Source organism: Phoenix dactylifera, chromosome 5 (genome assembly GCF_009389715.1).
Source record: "Phoenix dactylifera cultivar Barhee BC4 chromosome 5, palm_55x_up_171113_PBpolish2nd_filt_p, whole genome shotgun sequence".
Classification (NCBI taxonomy): Eukaryota; Viridiplantae; Streptophyta; class Magnoliopsida; order Arecales; family Arecaceae; genus Phoenix; species Phoenix dactylifera.
In genome coordinates, this window is record NC_052396.1 from 5,867,276 (window position 1) to 5,887,832 (window position 20,557).

Sequence of the window (20,557 nt, forward strand, 5' to 3'; positions counted from 1 at the left end):
CCCAACGTGGAGCACCCCACTCTTGGGAATTGCGCCGGTCCTATCATGACACTGAAATGGGAATAGGCAGAAAACTCTATTAGGTGGAATATGAATGGTCGTTTTCATACGTAAGGCCGTAAATTTAGGGCTACAGTGTCATGGGACAAATTTTGTTTTTGACTTTGTCCGTCATATTCTATTGAAAAGCTAAATTAGTATGGCCTCATGTGTTTTGGTCCAACTTTCAAGCCAAGACATAAATTTAAGTCTACAGAACCATTAGACAAATTTATGAATTTGTTCCTCTTGTTCCCTCGATGTAGTATGGTCCTAGGTATTTTAGTCTAACTTTTCGGCTATTTAGCTTATGAAAAAAATGTGGAGTTGGATTTTTTTTTAATTTGTTTTATGAACAGAAGAGAAGGCAAATCGAGAAGGAAAAAATGTGTCCATTTAGTTATTTAATAGATGCATTTTCCAGTCGACCTTAATAGGCAAGCTAATTGTTCATGTTATCAAAGTGGGAAACACTAACAATGATATAAGAATCCTAAGAATAATGATAGGAGACTTAGAAAAAAATAAGGTTGACACTCTTTTGTTTTCACATAGTATAGGAAGTTATCTATGTATTGCAAATGCTTGGAAGTAATGTTATATTTTCAAATAAAGATTATCCATCCATTTTGGTGCTTTAAGTTTGATTCACTAGAAGAATCTACCTTTTGACTAATTAATTAGCCCAGGAGTTAGCCTCTCACTAAGTATTTAAGTTATGGGAATTCATGAAAATATGAAGTATCCTTCCAGTCATGGTAGAATTAATGTGAAAGATATGAGAGGGATTTCTGATCATAGTGACATTCGCAGTATGCATATTAATTCTAACAAAGCATGATTTGGACATCTCTTAGCAAGAAAATTGGAGAAATATGTTAAAATTATACAACAACTTGAATTTAATTGGCATGCATTAAATTAGTTGTATAATCCTTGCAGTGGTATTAATTCTTAATGTTCCATTTATACTAATTGGCAAATATGCTAACAGCACTAGATACCTTCTTCTTCGCACATACAAAATCTATTTTCGATGGCCCTCTCAAATCCACCTACTTGCTTAAATTATTTGATCAAATGTTTTTTTTTTAAATTTTTGTATGCAGATCATAGTGTTCATTAGTGTAGAACAACTATTATTCTTGCAAAATTGGTGACTAAGCATAGTGTGGGAAACAAAATGTTCTAAGTATTTGCCATTTCCAATACTATTGCAATCATTTGTGCAAAACGAGATAGGGTTGATTAATTTGCTTAAATATGAAGAGTAGTAGCAACCCAAGGTTGAATATATTGCACTTACAGACCATTTCTTCCAAATATATTAATTGCTCAAGGATTCTAGGAGCTTGTATTCCTAATACACCTTTTTTTTTGCCACCTATGTTGGAAAGTGGTTGGACACTTTAACACCCATACGTGAGCTGTCTAGAATGGAAAATTTTGTTGGCACATACCACTGTTGGTGGATCAACATAGATATCAAAAGCCTATGCAGTCCTCTATAGTAGATTTGATCTAACTCAAAGTAGGCCAAAAAGGTACTGGTTGGACCTATATATCATCATTTATGCTGAGAATTGTACATGTAACCACGGGAGATATGTGCCATTGAACCTTGGTTCGATTTCGAAGGGCGTCGCCCTTGCTTCGAACCCCACATATAAAATTTCCTTGTTTTGAGAGCAGTAGCTCGGTCTGCATGGAAGGTGGAGATAGGGTGGATGTAGGATAGAGGGTGGGGAATAGCCCTTCACATTACTTAGAAAGGGAGATATGCAGCTTGGTAAACCCTAGGGGGCCAACCTTGGTTCGATTTCGAAGGGCGTCGCCCTTGCTTCGAACCCCACATATAAAATTTCCTTGTTTTGAGAGCAGTAGCTCGGCCTGCATGGAAGGTGGAGATAGGGTGGATGTAGGATAGAGGGTGGGGAATAGCCCTTCACATTACTTAAAAAGGGAGATATGCAGCTTGGTAAACCCTAGGGGGCCAGAAATTAGTTCATACAAACATGACCTTATGGGCTCAACTTGGTATTTGGAGTGGGATCCGGCCCAACGAGTAATGTGGATGGGCTCAGGACTTCACGGAGAGAAAGCAAGGACAAGAGCATCCAAATTTAAGCAGCATATCCTTAATACGAATGGCAGGTTCACGTAAGGTTGGTGATTTAGTGTTTACTCTGATCTCTGATGAGAAGGGAGAAAAGAGTAAGATAATAAGGGGCAGTAAAAGAGTTTGGTAGAGTTTTGCTTGCTTCTTTCTTGATCCTCTCTATAGAGACCTACTAGAATTATTTTTTTTAAAAAAAAAACACCCACACAAGTAACGCAATGGTTCAAATGTGATGTTAAAGCCTTGTGCATTGTTCAAATATGATGTCGAAGCCTGGCGTATTATCTTTTATTCACATAAATTGAATTTTAATCTTGAAAGCATTATATATATAAAATTTATTGAATGGCTAGCATATAGAGATAGTTGTTGCTCCTTCTGATGGATTGCTACTCCTACTTAGACTTTTGATGGATTGCTACGCCGGACAAACTTCTAGGCAGTACCTACTTATGTCACGATCCCCTTATTTCAGCCATTTCTTGGCCTTGAACCTTCATTAAGCCAGACTTTATCAAGGCTGGTTTCAGATGGTTCAAACATGGTCCTTTATGTGTGCATCGATAAATGGGTTTGTAGGCTCTCAGATTTCTCTAAATTTATATTTTCCATTTTAGTTCCAGGGCATTATTGTACTTTTTCATATCAATTTGAGGTCCGGAGGACATCTTCTGCGGTGAAACTAAAGAGAGAATTTAGAAGACTAAGGATGGAAAGAAAGAAAAGAAGCAGGGTTGATGGCCAAGACAAAGAAGACTCAAACTAAGAGCATGCCAAAGAGGCCAGCATCAAAAGGCCCCGAGCTTGGTGGTGGTGGAGGAAATAGCTGATCTTTCTGTTTTAACACGTATGACTCTTCAAATTATAGAGTGAGAAGGCAATGCGAAAGAATTTTAGCCATCTTTTTGTTGTTTTAAGAGGCATACTCCTAGCAATCCCTGATGTTCTATGATATGCTTCGGGTTCCCTATGTAATTGGCATTTTCTTTTTTAAGATGATACCCATCAAGATCCATTTTTTTTTTTCAAATGCATTGGCCTGTAAATCTTATATTGATATCTATATATTGTTCTTTGAATTAGTGTCTTTTACAAATTGTTTTAACTAGAAATTTAAATTTTAAAGTTAAAAATCACACCATTTGATGCAGTGATGCATAGGCTTAGGAATTACCTTCCTATACAACGCATCGAAGGTGCCAGCTTACAAAACTAGTAAAGTATCGAGGTAAGATCCTCTCCACTTGGGGGCTAAGCTAGAGAGATCCGGCCTCCTAGTTATAGTCATCCATGTCTTATATGCAGTATATCGACTGCACATCATTGGACACTAAATGTGTCTATTGGTTTTTGGTTATTATGTAATATATGGATGGCCATGATTTGAAGACCGGATATTTTTAGTTCAACCTTAAACCCAAGAGGATCTTGATTTTAAAATTTTTCGTGGCACCAAAGATATAGGCTTAAATCCCTCATTTAACCAGGTTTAGCATATAGGATAATCTATTGCCTGTGGATCTCAAATGATCGCGATAGAAGTGAAAAAAGAAATCACCCAACTGACAATGAGTTAGGCCAACCAACACTTTCCTGCCAAATAGAACAAGAACTCTCGGGTGATTACTCATAAAATTGTATCCTTATCCTCTCTCTTTCCTAGATTATTGTCATGCTGAATTGCCGAGGAAAGAATGGTGGTGGGCTGCTGGCAGTCTAATTCCTCGGAAACTAGTGTGCGTGTGTGTATATATATATCACTTGCAGAAGAAACCATCCTAGAAAGCTTCTTGTCAAAGAAAGTAGATCGTACTTTTCGTCCTTTTCAATCACTTCTTGTTTCCAAGCAATGCAAGGGTGAAAAAAAAAAAAGGGAATGGAAACAATGATACGTCATGCTCAACTATAAACAGATTTCATTCGAGTTTTTGTGAAATTTTGTACTGGTAATATTGCAGTTTTATTTATTTTTTTCGTTGTCTTTTGTACTGCGATTTGTAAGCTTTCAGTGTACTACGTGTAATCAAATGCAAAGAAAAGTTGGCCCAGCTAACAGGAAACCAATATACTATTAATTCTGCTTCGATGATGTAGCAGGTAGACATGAATGTAATCAGACAATCTACGCCCGCTGCAACGATGGAAGCAGCCGCACTTCAAATGATTGGTGGATGGTCGCCTCAATAAGAAGACGAGATCCATTGACGCAGTTTCCGGTACCTCATCCAACTATACGTTCGTGAAGTTTCTGATATCTAAAGAGATCACTCCTTAATCCGCGATATTGTGGCGATGATGAGAGATGGAATGGCCATCCAGACCAAGCATGTATTTAGGAAGGCCAACGGGGCAGCCGATTGGGTAGCTGCCTTCGTGGCCTACTATTCAGGATATGCTCTTTGGTCAGGAAAGGGGGAGTTGCCATCGGCACTCTGTGAGTTACTGTATTTTGATCTTATTAAGTGTATTCATATACGTACTGTATGAAGCACCTGTTTTAAGAAAAAAAAAAAGAAAAGAAAAAGAGGCCACATTTTGCCCTTCATTTGCACACCTAAGGATCAATTTTTTTACATACAACTGTTGTCAGTTTGTCGCCATTTGTCTTGTCCTAAAATGGAGTAGCATGGAAAAACTAGAAGTTGGGAGTCCTCTCATGACTCACTGTCGCAGCTCTGTAATTCAAATAGATATTTAAAGATGAAATTCAAAAGTTAATATTTTTTTCATTGATTTTTTCAAGTCTAAGATTGATCCCTCCGTTATCCTTATGCTATGTTTTAAGAGAAAATGAGAGAGACCTACACTATGATTATTTAGGATTATACTTTAAAATGCACCATCGAAGAATTAAATTAAGAATTTAATCACTAAACAAAGAAGTGTGACCAATGGGGCAAAGGCTTTATTCGTTGTCCCCATGATGTATGAACAGTCTGGTATGCTTGGTTGCCTGTTTTTTACTTCTTCTCAATTACATGATACCATATATTTGTCACGCTCCGAATCCAATATTCGGTCCGGACACATGACACGGCCGCACACGTCCTAGAATAAAGCCCAAGAGACTATGCCAAGCCTAAAATATGAGCAAAATTAACGCAATACTAATAATTAAACTAATCCATTTGCATTAATTCTTCAATAGCTCAATTACAAATTTTCTGGCATCCATTGGTTTCAGCGAATTAAAATAAATAATTAACTAACTTACTAGTGACTAGCTGCATGAACTCCATGTCCCTTCCATTTGAGTCTATGCCTCTTGGGTCTGCCCTAGGGAGCGTGCAGTCGTGTTGCATCTCGAACTCGGGTATTAGGTTCGAGGCGTGACAATGTTGCTGCTTGAACCCAATGTGACCAAGACGCTGAGCTGATGGGGTTGCTGGAGTGCTCAGCTCGTCTGCTGGGGTCGCTACGCACCTTCACGATAGTGATCTGGTGGCTGTTGTGCTCGGATAGCAATAGCGTTGATGTCGTACGTCTCTAAGTTGGTGATGAATGGTGAAGGTCTCGCTCGGACGTTGCTTTAATGCTAGATCTGACCTGAAACAATAAAGACAAGGAAGTCCACCCACCAGAGCCTGGCTGGTGGAGGATCCTCTGATATCTAAGTTAGACACAATTCTCAGGAAATAGAAAAAGGTCAGAGAGTTGCAATGTAGGAGAGTCGAAAGAGAACTTATCTGGAAAAGTTCGAGAATGCAATATACATGCGAAGGATGAAGCCCATCGTTGAGTAATTCGGGGGCAAGCGCTGGCCATTATGGTAATAGTCTGTGTGTCTGACCCATGACTTATACCCGTGCTTCTCGACCATGCGGATTGTGCGAGCTTCATATTTATTTGGAAACAGATCATGCTCATGGCCGAGCTGTTGCCAGCCAGGAGTAGAGTTCGAAATGTGATGGACTCTTCATTCGTCTTTTAGGTCAGTCATGTGGTAAGCTTGCGACTATGTGGCAAGTGTTCTTTGGTTAATTTGCTATGTCGGTATAGTTAGTTCCGAGATATGTTACTATATATTCATATAAACCACCATATTTAGATGACATGAGATAATTACCTAATGTTTTAAGAATATTTTAACCTATGCCTGCTCCTTTCTCTCTTTTTCTCTCTCCTTTGAGAGAGAGAGAGGGAGACCGGGGAAAGGTTCTAACCTCACCCACTACCATATTCGAACTCCCCTTTCACTTGGGGCTGACGTCCAGGTTCGTGAGTAGACGGAGCCACTTGCGAGATTGGAGTGCTAAAATAGAGACCACCAAATTGAGGGTCAAAACACTCATGTCCCTTGCAATTTCGGAAAGTGGTCATACCATCTGGACCAAGTCCTGGTGGTGCTACAGCGTGGTACTCAATCTGTGCTACTGGGATCACCATGTCTGTCATACAGCCAAGCTCTCATCCTCGCAGCAGCCTATTTATTTCAACGGTGCGGGTCGCACCATATATCAGCAGTGAACGTTACAAGCCTTTAAGAAGCTTTAGCTACAGAAAACCGTTCGGCAGCAAAGAACTAATCCCCTACAGCTGCAGATAGCCTTATTTTTAGGCCTTTTTTTTATTTTTTCCGGAGCCGGTGCTCATGAGGAAATGTAATGCTGCAATTTTTTTATATAATTAAATAAAATAGTACTCACCAAATAATAATAATATCTATAATTTATTTAAAAAATTAATAAATAAAATAATCAAGCAATCCATAAGAGGTAATACAATTTTTTGAACGTAAAAATTTTTTTGATGCAAAGAAAAAAATCACGGAACCTAGTTTAGCTAAAAACTTCCGCTATTTACAATAATAAAATTACAATAAATTTTCATTGGGTCAATTAGAGGCTACAGAAACATTAACAAAATTTAACCTTAACTTTCATAATAAGAATATTCATACTAATAATCCGAATTTCAACGGTAAACAACAAAATAGAAAATTAATCTTTTTAAATCTTGATGCTTGAAATAATCAATAGAGAAGACTTTTCAAAGATCCAAACCGTCCAACCTACATCTTTCAATACCTGAAACAACATATTAAAATTTCAGCTAAATCTAAATAAAATTAACTATTCAATTATCTTTTCCCGCGATTAGCTCACCTCCAGCGAGATGGTTTTAACTTTTAAACTACTATTTTTTTTAAAAAAAATTCAAATAAGATGGTCCCATTTGACGAGCGACCAGCTGCCAACCATCTCCTGCTGGCTTTGGCGTTTACGCGCTTTCGGCCACCAAACTTTCTCATCAGTCGTATATTTGCCAACTGGGAAGGACACTCGGCATGCTTGAAACGAAGGGGAAAACTCTGTAAGATTATTTATATTAGTTGTTATGGTTGCTTTAGAGAAGATCTGTTATATTATATATAATCCAGTTTTCCAGCACATCTATGTTTTTTTTTTTTTGATTATACTTGACTTGCTTGAACTCATTTCGACGGTGTTTAAAATAATTACAATAATACGGACTTTTTTTTTTTGCTAAAAAAAAAAAAAAGAAGAAGGGGGGGGAGGAAGAGACAAGCCCAACCTCGCGTAGCAGCCCCCACTGGGCCCCCCACCCCGCCAGGAGAATGTTCGATGCGGGCAAACCGAGTCGTGTGTTGGGCACGCCGACCTATTTTACTTATACCCTCCCCACCCGTGAGCCGGCTCGGTTACCCGATCCGACCCTCCGTGTAAGTACGTCACACCTGGCACCACCCAGGCTACCAGCCGACCAGTAGCACTTCCAGACCCCGTGTCCAGGCGTGGAGCATTTGGTCCCCAAATTTAATCGACGCCCGCGCGTTTCGAACCTAGAACCACTTGGTTGGAAGTAAACGCCCCGTTCCAACTGGACTACCATCTTGGTGGCAATAATACGGACTTTTAGCAGTAAAAACTATCTCTAAAGCCTTATTTTTCTGTAGTAAAAAAGAACAACTATGTAAAAAAAAAATGTGCTCAAAACTACAATATTGTCATCTAACAAGATCCTATTACTAATGCAGCAGACTTGCATGATGCAAAAGGTATGATTTTTTTAAAACTATTTTTAAAATATAATAAAATAATATAATAAATTATAGTAAATAAAAGATTATATCAGAAAATAAACTTTAATCATAGCCAAGCACATCAATATCAACATCATTAATATATGTTGCAGCAATAAACTTTAATAATAGTTGAGCATATCAATATTGATGTTATTAATATTTTCATTGAATTATGAGCTTTGATTACCGCGGAGCATATTAATATTGGTATTAATAATCTTATAGCTTGCATAAGCTGAACTTCTATTTTAGATGTATATAATAGATACTAGATATGGGTTATGTGTTTGACTCTTCATGAAATCAATGCTAGGTATATAATAATTATATTATTCTTTTATCAACTACATATTAGTTTGGTTTGTGAAATTTTTTTTCTTTTTTACTAAAATATTTTTTCTTGTAAATCAATGTTTGGACCATAAAAAAGTAGCATATTTTAGAATGACTTATGTTTGGTTAAGTATCTATTTTTATAAGAAATTTGTGTGAAATATCTATCATGTTTTTAATAAAGAGAAATATATTATTTCATTCTATTTAAAAATTTAAGAGTACTTTTATTAAAAAAATATTCAATTTTCAGCCTGTAGTAATTGAATCTTTTCATATTTCATATCGATTTTTTTTTTCATGAAATATAAACATCTTATTTCAATGAAAAACTATTTTTTATTTTTTGAAAATTTTAAACAAATATAAAATATTTTGTTAATATCTTTTTTTGAATTTTTTTTTTCTCTTTTTATGGACCAAACAAGCCCTATGCTGTAGTGTAGGATACTTCTACCATGCTTTCCGTTTTTTTTTTAAATTCTATGTTATTGTAACTTTTTCAATGTCAACTCTACTTCACACGGAAGTACTTATTTTAAGCCACCGCCAGAGCCCGATTCTTTTAAAGTTTTTCTATCAGAAAAATGAAACCGCGGTACCATGAAGCAACAAAAGAATTTTTTTAAAAAAACAGAGGGAACCATGCATTGTCCAACGATGGAAGGCCGGCTCCTAGCTTGTGAATAAAGAAACAACCAGGCAACATCCAATCATCGACCCCATGAAACTCCTCGAACCATCACCGCCTCTAATGATCCAAATCGGATGGGAAATCAATATATTGATATTTATATTTATTTGTAATTAATAATTATAAATACAAATTATTAATCTGATATATAAATTTATATTTATAATTATTTTAAAAAGATACATACATATATATATATATAATTAGATATTAAAATAACGAACATAAATGCATATATATAAGTTGCAAACTTTATCACCTTATCAAAAATATCACTACATAAAAAAACAAATTAAGTTAATAATATACTAATTTAAAACATTATAAATAAATTCGAATTTTTGAATACGAATGTATAGATGTCTAATTTTTTATTTGGCGTTCGGGTTTTCGGATGGATAGTTATTGTCAGATCTAATTGTACTTTTATTTTATTTTATGTTCTTTCAACGTCAAGCCCGTCCGGAAATCATATGCGTGTCTTTCCGCTTTCCTCACCGCGTCGACACGGCGTAAAAGAACACGGCAATCGGCGGCGAACCCCGCCAACCGTCAATTAATTTTATTCCTAACTGCTAAAATAATTTATTTCTCACCAAAAACTGCCCCCAAGGATCACCAAAAGAAGCTCGCCTAACCAAATAAAAAAGCTCTCCCCTTTCCCTTCTTCTTCTCGGCTTCTCCTCATCATTCCTCCCAACCGACCCTCGCCTCTCCTTCTTCTTCTCTTCCTTCCAATCCAAGCAAAACTTCTATAAGTTTCTCCCCTCCTCCTCCTTCGATAGAGCTATTCGCCTTTCTTCTCTTGTCGCACACCTCTGAGGTCAGCAGAAGCAGTGCAGCGGCGATGTCCAACGTCGACGTGGAGAGGGGCGGCGCCGCCGCCGCCGGAGGCAAGGGTAGTGGCGCCCCGGGGTACTACGGCGGCGGAAGAGGTGCGTCTGCGCCGTCTCCGTTCTACTTCGACGCCGGGTCGTCGGCAGAGCGGGAGTGGACGTCGTGGATCGTCCCCATGATCGTGGTGGCGAACGTGGCGATGTTCGTGGTGACCATGTACGTCAACAATTGCCCCGACCACCCCCACCCCGTTGGTTCGTGCGTCGCTGGCTTTCTCCACCGCTTCTCCTTCCAGCCCCTCCGCGAGAATCCGCTCTTCGGTCCCTCCTCCTCCACGTATTGTCTCTTTGACCCTGTTTGTGCTTGTTTCTCGCCAAATTCGTGATAAAATCGGAATTTTTATTGCCTGTGATGGTTTTTTGTCGCCGAATTTGTGATAAAGTTGCGATCTTTATTGCCTGGGTGCTCGTATCGAGCAGATCTTGGGGGAAGAGAGGAGACTGAATAGTTGATTTCATCCAAATCCCCTCATTATCTTTCCCCGCTTTCAGTACTTTTGGAAAGGGAACTTGGATATTATCGAAGTGTTGGAAATATCGAGTCCCATGACTTACTTTCAGTGCTATTATTTCTTTTGTGATTGGTTTTGTTGATAGAGAACGGAGGTAGAATGGAATTTGAAGTTTTAGTTTTTCTTTTGTCCTCGCTCGTGCTGACACTTATTATTTCGCTAGTTTCATTTTTTTTAGCCTCTTCTTCTGAAAGTTCTATTCTAGCTTAAGATGGCAGCCCCAATCCTTTGTCAATGAAGGTCTTCAAAATTTAGGGCTAGACGGGAATTCCACACTGAAGAAGTTAATTGATAGCGATGCCCACTTGCTTCATTTTTACACAAAGTCAAATCATCATGACCTTCTACCAACCTGATTTTAGACCCCTTTGTCATGGTGCTATAATGTAGAAGAATCTTATTCTAGCCAGTTCTGAACAGTTATTCTTCATGGAATATTGTGTATTCTATGATCCTTTATTTTGAACTAAATTAGTTCTATCACTTTGCTTGCACTAATTTGGCTTATGAAGATCAAGAGAAGGTTTGTCTACAAAGTGTTGATGCCCTGTTTTATTCTTCCAGATTGGAGAAGTTGGGGGCTCTTGAATGGGACAAAGTGGTGCATCAGCATCAAGGATGGAGGCTGGTGACATGTATCTGGTTGCATGCCGGTGTCGTACATCTGCTTGCGAATATGCTGAGCCTGATTTTTATTGGAATTCGCCTGGAACAGCAATTTGGATTCGGTGGGCTTAATTCCTTTTAGTCAATATTATCATTTTATCGTTTTACATGTCGGATTAGTCCCAAATCAAATTGTTAGCAAAAGCATCAATGTTTTTTTACTGTAATCTTCTGGGATAATTCTTAATTGTTTTCTGCATACACAATTAACGATGACCGAAGATCCTGAATGAGAATATTTTTGAATGTAGTTGGTTTCAATTGCTCCTATTTGTCTCCATAATTTGGAACTATTTGGACATTTATACTTCTTCTCGGCTGCAATAGCTTTCAATTCTTGGTATCACAAAATTGGGTTGGTTTATGGATATTGTGTAAACTGCAGTTGTGTTTAGCTGAACGATATCTGCCTTGCCTCTTGCAGTGAGGATTGGGATAATATACCTTCTATCAGGATTTGGTGGTAGCGTCCTTTCATCTCTATTCATTAGAAACAGTATTTCTGTTGGTGCATCCGGTGCTTTGTTTGGACTTCTTGGAGCAATGCTGTCAGAACTCATCACAAACTGGACTATATACGCTAACAAGGTGGATAAATTTTCTGTTTGAGATTTGTGTACAATTTTTTTTGGCTCATGAATCTCATTGCGTTGATTTGGTTTTTCTTTTTATAGGCTGCGGCTCTGTTAACTCTATTGGTCATCATTGTGATCAATTTAGCTGTAGGGATATTACCCCATGTTGATAATTTCGCCCATATTGGAGGATTTCTAACAGGATTTCTCCTAGGCTTTGTACTATTGATCCGGCCTCAGTTTTCTTGGTTGGAACGCCATAATTTGCCCCCTGCAAGCCAGGTCAAGTCAAAGCATAAACCTTATCAGAAGATCTTATGGGTGGTTGCACTGGTTCTGCTTGTAGCCGGGTAAGCACTGCTTCGACTATTTATTTATCTAATTTGATTGCTATTACAGAATCTTGTGCAATATATCATGACTTTCAAAGTCATCAACTTGCTTGTTCTTCTCACCTGTAAATTTTTAAGAGCTTGGTTTTTCTAGATTTATGTCAAACTTATTTTGCATAATACTTATTTCCATAAAAATGGGCATTCGAAAAAATTTGGTGTACAAAAGAAAAAAAAAAGGGAGCGAGGAGCACTATCACATGCTATTAGGTGAGTGTTTGGTGGGTAGTCAGCTAGGTATGGTTCATGAACAAAGAATGTGGCGTCATGTATCATTGGAAAATCCTTCCATATGCCGAATTCCAAATGTCAGACCCTTGATCTCGTCTTGTAAGATTTCATGGAAAAAAAATTATATCAAGTATAGCTCACCGGTTGGCATAATATTTAGCCACTCAAAATATCCTGCTGACATGAGTAGTATATTTCTTCATCTCCTCTTTTTTTTGAGCCTAAATATGATGACATCACTAGAAGTTTAGGGTAAATGGCCTCCTGTTAAATCCATATTTCCTTTTTCTTTGCAGATTTGTTGTTGGCCTGGTAATGCTTTTCCGGGGGGAGAATGGAAATGATCGTTGCCATTGGTGTCATTATCTGAGTTGTGTGCCGACATCCCGATGGAGATGTGGTCATTGAGAACTGGTTTCATCATGCATTGGCTGTGGAGTAGATATTCAGGCTTTACTTGGAGGACAGTTTAATACTACACTCGAGTGTTACGTTGCATATTATTCATCTGTACATAGCTATAAAGCTGGTTTGTTTGTTCAGTGGATCTTAGAGTGATCGATATGTAGTTTCTTCAATCATTTAGTGCTCTAATTTTCCCGACAACTACTGTTCTTTTAATATATTAATATTTTCATTTACGGTCAACTTTAATAAAACTATAAGATCGATGTTGATGAAAGGTTTGGTTTACCTGCTACTTTGGCTGTTTTAATCTTTTTTAGTGTTGCTTTGCTGTTAGATTCTAGGTGAACTTTCGGACTTTTCTTCTGGTCCAGTTGTAGAAGATTTTAGATTGCCTTGGATTGCATGGCAAGCTAAGAACAGCCTGTTTGTGGGGAATCGCATGCTCTGGGTCCTTGACATTTTTAAGTCGTGGGGACCTGAAAAGAGAAAGAGCCATGGATATATGGGGTTTAGGTTGGCGTAGTAGCTGAATCACGTGTTTTCAGGTGGGACAAACAGAATCATGGAAGTTGTTCTATTACCTTTTAGCAAGGGTAATTTGAATAAATAGCTATTGATGTTGTGGTGGGTCTTGTAATCAATGTCAAGAGATTGGCTCGTTATTAGGGTGGTAATTTATGACCTGTCAACATTACGCACTTTAAATAGGTTTGGATCTGACATAAATAAATTTAAATTATAAATAGATCAACTTGAATATACTTATTTATTAAGTTAGTTACATTCATATTTGTTCTTTTCACTTGCTTGATTTGTTTGATTTATTTTGACCCGTTTAATAATTTAATCGGGTTGTGATCTGATCTATTTAACTTTATCCTATTTAAAATCTACTTAACTCGTTCCTGCTGTATCTAACCTAATCTATTTTAACTTGTTTAATCTATTTAAATTTATTTAATTCGTTAAAAATTCACTTGGCTTCTTTAAGCGTTTAACTTGACTTAATTTATTTAATAGGTACGTTATGTAGGTCGGATCGGTTACCTGTTTAATAAACAAATTTTGTTGAGATTTGAATTTTTCATTCATTTAATAAATAGGTCAGGTTCGGATGGATAAACCTATTTAACCTATTAAAAATCGACTCGATCCCATATTGCATTCCTAGTCTTTTCTCAGCCACGTAGAATTGGAATTATTGTTCTTTCCCTCTTCTTTTTTTTTTTTTCTTTTCTGACCACGTGAGAGACAATCAGGTTTTCCTACGTCTTTGATCTCATCTTTGAACCATTCTTGGCCTAACCGGTTTGTCATTGCACATAAGTATGACTGCAACCCAAAGCCCCAACTGCATGAGATATGTGCAAGCGATGACAAAATTGCTCGAAGGAAACGATCGGATTACGAGCTTATTCTCTTTCATTGAGCGAATGGATGGCGAAAGAGTTACCGCAACGCTACAGCGTTAAGAACACCCAACCACAAACCATAGACATGGCTGATCTGATGAAACTTTTGCGGTGTGCTTGCATTAAGAATGTCCTTCTTGAACTTTAACTCAGACTTCACGATAAATATGCTCTCAAGCACGTACATTTGGAAAATAAACATCAATTTTTCACTCATAAAAAGAAAATAAACATCAAGTACAACAAGCTTCGAATTCTACAATAAAAAAAAATTTCACATCCTTGCCGTTGTTAAGCTGGTTGGCATGTTCACTATTTTAAGAGGAACAGGTAATTCAGGCCCTCGTTGAAGTCTTAGGTTTTTGAGATTTAAAGAAATACAGCATTGATTAGCTTAAGGCCTGTTTGGTTGCCCGTTTAGGCACCCGAACTTAGTTACGGGCTGTGGGAGCCCACTTCAAGCATTTGGTTGGTTCAACTCGGAGATGAAGGGACCTTCCATTCTGCCCTAATTTAGAGAGGAATGACTTGAGGTGCCTTTACCTCCGAGGAAGCTGAAGTACTTCAGTAAAACGGACCCTCACTGTGCCTACTTACACCCTACCAAATGACTGTTAGACAAAAACAAGAATGATAATTTGCATCAGGCCAGGTCTAATGCTCTAAACTTGATTATCTAATAACTGCGATTATAGTAAGTGTCGAATAACTTTGAGTTTATAAGTTTTAGAGAGGCGGAAAAGTTTTAGGGGAGAGTAACTCATATCCTAGGTTTTCATAAAAAAAAAAACCCTTGTGCCATAGGTCTTTTTGGATAAGGCAACTTATATCCTAGGTTTTCATTATATATATATAAAAAAAAAAACTTTTCTACCATAGGTCATCTTGTATGAGGCGTCTTGGTTCTAATAAAGCTTCTCTTTTATAATATAGGTTTCAGTGATACGCATCTTTACAAAGTGGTGTCGTGGTGTAGTTGGTTATCACGTCAGTCTAACACACTGAAGGTCTCCGGTTCGAGTCCGGGCGACGCCATTTTAATTTTTTCCTTTTTTACGTTTTTTTTTTTTTTGTTTTCCTGTTTTTTTTCCAGTCTATTATTTCAATCTAATTTCTTTCGCCGGAATCTTCTAACAGTTTTAGCTTTCCAAATCCAACAACCGGACACAAAATATGGTTCCTCGATATGCCATCCTTGAAGGTTGGGTAAATCTGATTCAATTATTTTTTTTAATACAAAAAACAAAGCATCCGCCTAATCTATTTTCGAGGATTATAAGGATTATAATGGTTGTTTTTTTATCTTAATAGACTACTGTTCAACTTAATACTAATGTAATTACTGATATAACATCAATTATAATGGTATTATAGTAGGAAATATTGTCCTGTAAGGAAAAATAATATTCTTATCTCTCTCTTCACTTCTCACTAGATAAAATAACATGATGTTTGGAACTGGATAATCACTTTTAGGGGGAATTTTTAGGTGGTGGGAGAGATTTGTGCCTAATTGGGACTATCTGCGTGCCTTCAAAGTGGGACTAAAGTGAAGCATAAATAATTGCTGAGGAGTGGTTGCTTTGTGCAGCATTCCTTGACTTTGTTTTCCGAGGAGTTATTCCTCTGCTTCCAAAGCCCGTTCAGTAAATGCTTTAGCAAAAAAAAAAAAGCTCGTTCAATAAATAGCTGTATAGGTGGGGATTGGAATAAATGATCTCAGCTCCCACGTACTATCTTGTAGAAGAATTTTAGTTAAAATTAAATAAGAAAAAGGTTAGATTTTATGTCTCTACTATTTTAGTGGGAGAAATTTTGTAAGACCGGGTATTTCTTTGTTACCGAATTACCCTTCTACGGTTTGGTATTTTAATTAAAAAAATCAAATTAATAATACTTTCATAGATCACAATGCAATTAAAAGAAAAAGAGGAAAGAGAATAGATAAATAAATCTCAATAAATCTCCTGAGATCGGCAATTTGAATAAGCAAAAAGTCAAGGATTAAATGGAGAGTTACATTAAGCCAATATCGCCGTTTGTTGTTGGCACCGTCTATCATTTATCAAAATCAGGTATTCTAATAAATACATGATTATCAAGTATTATTGGCTCATAATCAGGTTCAGATTGTATCATTCGAGTGAAAAATTGATTCATCTTCTTTTGCAACGACAACTGTTAGATCGCAAAAGAATCATTCTAAAATCTATGCAGACGGATAAATATTACAACTCGCTGTATAATCCATCAGCGCAACTTTCAAAGCAGCCATTTTGCGATCCAAAGGCGATTGAAGGTGGATTATTTTTTTCCCCAAAAGATACAATCGGAGCCTCCTAACCAGTTGAGCTTTAGAAATTTTTATTCAACAATATGTTATTCTCAGGGTTAACATCTCACAGTTTTTTTTATTTTTTTTATTGGTAGGCGGCATCTCACAATTAATAAGCCAAAGAAGAATGTGATCTTTTGAAGCCATCAACCAAAAAAGAGGATGATTAGTCCAATACAACGACTATTTTCTGCCTTTTGTCACCATCATTTTGCATGCGTTCTCCACCAATATAGCTTCCACAGAAATGAGTCAGATTCTAGACGGTGGCCACCAAAGTTTGCTCCAAACCTGGGTGTTTTATGGTCATGTCGGGCACACTAAATATTAAAGTAAGTATAGCTGAAACTTTAGGTCATGTTTCTTGTGTTAGTTCTAAGCACCCTTCTAAATTTTCCCCGTGTGTGCACCTTGTGGAGCCTGAGCTAGCCACATCCTGACTCTTTGCAGAAGAAAGCCATTATACCAACTTTGTGACATTCCTCTGTCCACTTTGTTGCTCCCTATGACAGGTGCAGAGGACCCAATCGCCATGGCCAGTGGTTTGAACACATTTTATTTTATTCCATGTTCCATGTGAAGCCATCAACATTAACCAATCAAGAGGCCTTATCATTAAGAAATGGTAGGTGGATATATTAATTCATGGGCTACTTGTTAAAAGAGTCCGAGTGACATCACTTGACCAATGCATTGACCTAAGTTGGCCCCCATAATATATAGTAATATTTAAGCTCTTTATTGGTTTCCCAACTTGGTGGTCCTGCATCTCAGCTTTCAAATTAATATAGCTTGCATGGTCCCAACAAAAAGAATTCAAGCCCACGGCAACAACCTGAGTTTTCAAAATAAAACTAGAAATAAATTTAAAGCAGCTTCCTTTCAAAAGTTTATTAGTTTACATGTCTCATTTGTCCTCACTCTAGTCAGTGGGCTTTCTAAGCTTCCTCAGGGGATCATGTGCAACCAATCTTCTGCAAGCGCTGTAGAAAGCGTCCAATTCAGGCATTTAATAAACAAATAAACAGAGATCCAAGATATATTGTGTTTGCTGAGCTTGGTAGGACTTTGCCATCAGTTTATACCCTAAAGTTGCATGATTTTTTATTCGACTAGTGCTCGATGTATGATCTGATGATAGCAAATTTAAGCATGGAATCTTAACCAAAACATAGGTAGAGGCAGAACAAGAGGTTAAAGAAACAATTATCACGAACCTTATTATGTAATCATTAACCTATGGATCTAAAATAATAGGTAAGCTATGATACTTATATTATAGGATGCAAGGTTCGGATCATTTAGCCCCACCTGAAATAATTATTGAGAGGTGGATAAATTAATACAGATATTGGGCACAAAACTTTTGTTTGAATGCGAGAGTTGAGCTCTCGCTCCATCATCATCTCGGTCATCATGCGCACAAACGTAGGGGAACTAAGCCATAAGTTCGCACTACATGGGAGTTTCTCCCTTGCTTCTTTTTTTTTTTTTTTGCTAAAACAGGTGATTCATATTAGTCGGGTACGAATACACCCAGAAGCGTCTGCAAACAAAATGTCCCGGAAAGCACCGGGTAAATCATCCTCACCAACCCATAGGGTATCTCCCGAGTGGCGAGCCACATATGCCGCCACCTAGTCCGCGGCCCCGTTGGCCTCCCGATATATATGCATAGCCCGAAAGGTGATCCCCTCCCCTACTATTGACCCTATATCACGAAGCAGAGGATGCACCCCTCCTCCGTCCCTGTGAGGGCCCTGCTGGGCCCATCTGATCACCGTGGACGAGTCGCCCTCCAGAAGGATAGCGCTCGCCCGAAGCACACGCCGCGCATGTCGCAATCCCAGCCAAGCCGCTCGCAGCTCTGCCCCTGGGACCGAGGTATCAAAGATCTGACACCCCCTGCTGCCACCATGGTAGAGCTCGGTCCTCTGATAACATAACCTGCCCCTCCTCTCCTGCCTCCATCCAGGACCGAACCGTCAAAGTTGACCTTGAGGAAACTCGGGGGTGGGGGCTCCCAGGTGAAAAACACCGTGTGAGAAGCTGCCGTAGCAGTATGGGGGCCCCAGATGTCCCGAGCTATCAAAGGTCTGTCATCCAACCCTGCAGAGAGAAGCTCTGCTGCCTGTGTCCGAGCCCGCTCCATCACGAATCGTGGGGACGGGCGGAGCTCGCCAAATACTCGAGCATTCCTGGCCAGCCAGATCTGGTACGCTGTGCAGGACGCTCGAATAGCCACAAGGCGCATCTGAGGGGAACTAGACCACTGCCGAACCTCCTCCAAAAAACAATCCCTCCGGCTCCAGGCACTCTCCGGGATCTCGGACAGCCTCCAAGTCTGCCTCGCCCAAACGCACTGGAATAGAGCATGATCCACTGACTCGTCCACCTCACAAGATAGGCAGACTTGGAGGCTTCCACATAGAAGAAATAGTTAGGATAATGCACAATTTATCACCAAGGACAAAATAAGACATCTTTGTTCCTAATTTATTTTATGTATTACTTGAGAGGGAGCTGTAAAATAGTAGTGTTATTCTTTATTGCTTTTTTTAACAATATAGTCTAATATAATAAGTCCTCAGCATGATAATTTTAAGTTATAAATATACCAAGTCCCATGATTAGAAACCCTCTCTTCAATTCTCTCATTTGTCAGAGCCTACACATGCATCTAGAAAATGGCACTCTAATCATATAGCAAGAAAAAAGAAAAAAAATTATTTATCTTTTTTTGGTTTTTTTGACACAAACACATCAAACTCAAGATGACAATTTCATTATGAATAAAAGTAAGTGGAATCGAGGTAGTTATTTCTTTTGAAACAGTTCTTCTATTCTTATTAATTCGATTAAAAGTTTTTTCATGACTATAATATCTCGAGAGTTAAAGGATTTTCTCTTTGTAAAAAAGGGAAGGAAAAAGAATAAAGAGAGCCTTATTGCAGAAATAATGTCATTCCAGTCTGTAAATTAATTGTTAAACTTGTTTGGCAAAAATAAGATTTATTAAAATTTGAATCATACTTCATTTGTAAACCCAGATGAAATACAGAAGTAACATCATATGGACGAAGTGGATATGGAGCAATGATGTGCTTACCAAAAAAGAAAAAAAAAAAAGAAAAAAATGATGATGTACCATTGCCCACCTAGAAAATTTCTGGAAGATAGGAATCTCCTGCTTTAATTTAAAGCAAAATTTCTCCTCCTTTTTTTTCTTGGCTCGTATTATGAGCATGGCAGTTATAAATACATTACATTGGCCTTTAGGCATGGACACAAGGCATGGGTCAGGAAGAAGAAGAAGAAGACCGAGTGTGCCCCTCTCTCGTGTATATCTAGCTACATTCTCTAGGGGCATGTTTGTCGGGCAACGTGGCAGACATCGAGCAGGTGCATGTGGCTTGCTTTCCAACCTGGCCGCATGGAATCCCATCCCATATACCCTCCCACGTGCTGCTGCCTCTTGTTGGATGCCACCACGTGGCAACATGATATTCTGTCACCTGGGTAATGTCCTCCAACGTCGGCAAACCTGGGCCCACATGATGAGAGCCCAAAAATCTTTATCATATTTAGAGCCCGTCTGAGTGGTTAGGCCAAAAAATTTGTAGAATTTATAAATTGGATCAATACAACCAACAAAATTATAGGATTATAAGCTGAATTACATCTATATTTATAAATATTCAAAAATAACTCTAAAGTGGATCGGTCCGAACCTAATAGAGTTGGACAACAGATTTTTTTTTTAGCTTTCTATCAGATTTGGATCGGTCCGCTTCAAAACTAATTTTAGATATTTATGAATACAGACCTAACTCAGCCTATAATCTTATAAATTTACTAATTGTAGTAGCCCAAATTTTATAGAATTTTCAGCTCAATTA

General features: G+C 38.0%; 1 protein-coding gene and 1 non-coding gene across 2 annotated transcripts; both read left to right on the forward strand.

Moving 5' to 3' along the window:
* Positions 1 to 9,832: 9,832 nt before the first annotated feature.
* LOC103711148 (RHOMBOID-like protein 3) lies at positions 9,833 to 13,185 on the forward strand. Its single transcript, XM_008797178.4, has 5 exons — positions 9,833 to 10,404; positions 11,204 to 11,367; positions 11,730 to 11,893; positions 11,980 to 12,230; positions 12,800 to 13,185. The coding sequence occupies exons 1-5, from the start codon at positions 10,079 to 10,081 to the stop codon at positions 12,909 to 12,911; spliced, it is 1,017 nt and encodes a 338-aa protein (XP_008795400.2). The 5' UTR covers positions 9,833 to 10,078; the 3' UTR covers positions 12,912 to 13,185.
* A 2,099-nt stretch (positions 13,186 to 15,284) lies between these two features.
* Positions 15,285 to 15,358, forward strand: TRNAV-AAC. Its single transcript has one exon. It is a non-coding gene; the product is annotated as a tRNA-Val (tRNA).
* Positions 15,359 to 20,557: the final 5,199 nt, after the last annotated feature.

What these genes read in the sequence shown, in the direction of transcription:
- LOC103711148 (XM_008797178.4), top strand. Translation starts at nt 10,079, where the DNA reads ATGTCCAACGTCGACGTGGAGAGGGGCGGCGCCGCCGCCGCCGGAGGC. An exon ending in GGAACAGCAATTTGGATTCG is followed by an intron (nt 11,368 to 11,729) that starts GTGGGCTTAATT and finishes TGCCTCTTGCAG; the next exon opens with TGAGGATTGGGATAATATAC. An exon ending in GGACTATATACGCTAACAAG is followed by an intron (nt 11,894 to 11,979) that starts GTGGATAAATTT and finishes TTCTTTTTATAG; the next exon opens with GCTGCGGCTCTGTTAACTCT.